The 1,109-nt window shown below is 41.2% G+C and overlaps 1 protein-coding gene across 1 annotated transcript in view; it reads right to left on the minus strand.

Moving 5' to 3' along the window:
- The window catches only part of APOO (apolipoprotein O), a 91,225-nt gene that overhangs the window by 22,134 nt on the left and 67,982 nt on the right, over positions 1-1,109 (minus strand). The window contains exon 7 of the mRNA XM_042783207.1: positions 1,022-1,105. Within this exon, the coding sequence (XP_042639141.1) occupies positions 1,022-1,105 (84 nt within the window). The remainder of the gene's footprint in view (positions 1-1,021; positions 1,106-1,109) is intronic.

Genomic DNA, 1,109 nt, shown 5'->3' on the forward strand with positions numbered 1-1,109 from the left:
ACTACAAACTCCATAATGGTAAGTACTGTCTGTGAGTTGTGTGTGGCCACTGCAATGAATTATTGAACCCAGCAGAGAAGTAGAAAGTGATATGAGAGGGACAGCTGGTGTCAGAATTGGTAAAAAGTTTGGAGGGCAGAGGCATGTCTGACCTCCACCTCATATGAATCAGCCTCAGGCTGTTGATACAGATAATGATTTTATCTTTTACCTTGCAAACAGAGGAGGTGAGATGCCTTCCCCAAGCCATTTTTAAGACTATACATGTAAAAATTGTTGAATTGGTGTATGTCTCCTCAACAACAGTAAAAACAAAATAAATTACCAAAAAAGAAAGAAAACTGAGAGCCCTGATAAAGGCATTCCCGGCAGAGGGGCCTGCATGCCCCAAAGTCCCAGTAGGGAAAAGCAAGCTGGTACCAGGACCAGAGAGAAGGCTCGGAGGGCCAGAGCACAGTCTGTACATGCAATGCCAGGAAAAGAAGGTTGTGATCAGATAATGACCAAACTGAGAACGGTCATAAATTAGCAGTTTTGAAATTTGAGTCTCTATATTGCCATATGGGAGCTCTGGTAGCATAGTGGCTAAGGCACTTGATTGCTAACCAGAAGGCTGGCAGTTCAAACCCACCAGCCACTCCCCGGAAGGAAGGTTGGGCAATCCTACTTCCGTAGTGATACTGCCTCGGAAACCCAAGGAGGGGTTGCTATGAGTCAGGGCTGACTCGACGGCACATAACAACAACAACAACAATATTGCCATATAAATATGCAAAATAATTTTAATTTTCCTTGATTAGTATTCAAATTAGCATATCTTCTCTGAACATTGTAATCACTGGAAAGAAGGTCAGAACTAAGGAACTTAATGGAGAAAAACATTTAAATTTGCTGCAGTCCATCTATACGTGCAAATTAGTTTTAGTCTGGTATAGTAAAAACTGCAAAATAAAATGAAAATTAAATCTATACATACACAAATAAGAGTGAGGGTCATCCTAGCTTACTGGGTCTAACTTACCTGGGCAAAGCTGATGGCTTGTTGTGGATAATAGATAGAGGCAGCTAATCCCATGAAAGCAGGTGGATATACCAACTTCTTTATTTTT

The sequence above is a fragment of the Orycteropus afer genome, unplaced genomic scaffold, assembly GCF_000298275.1.
Source record: "Orycteropus afer afer isolate SDZICR_OR568_19922 unplaced genomic scaffold, OryAfe1.0 scaffold00739, whole genome shotgun sequence".
Classification (NCBI taxonomy): Eukaryota; Metazoa; Chordata; class Mammalia; order Tubulidentata; family Orycteropodidae; genus Orycteropus; species Orycteropus afer.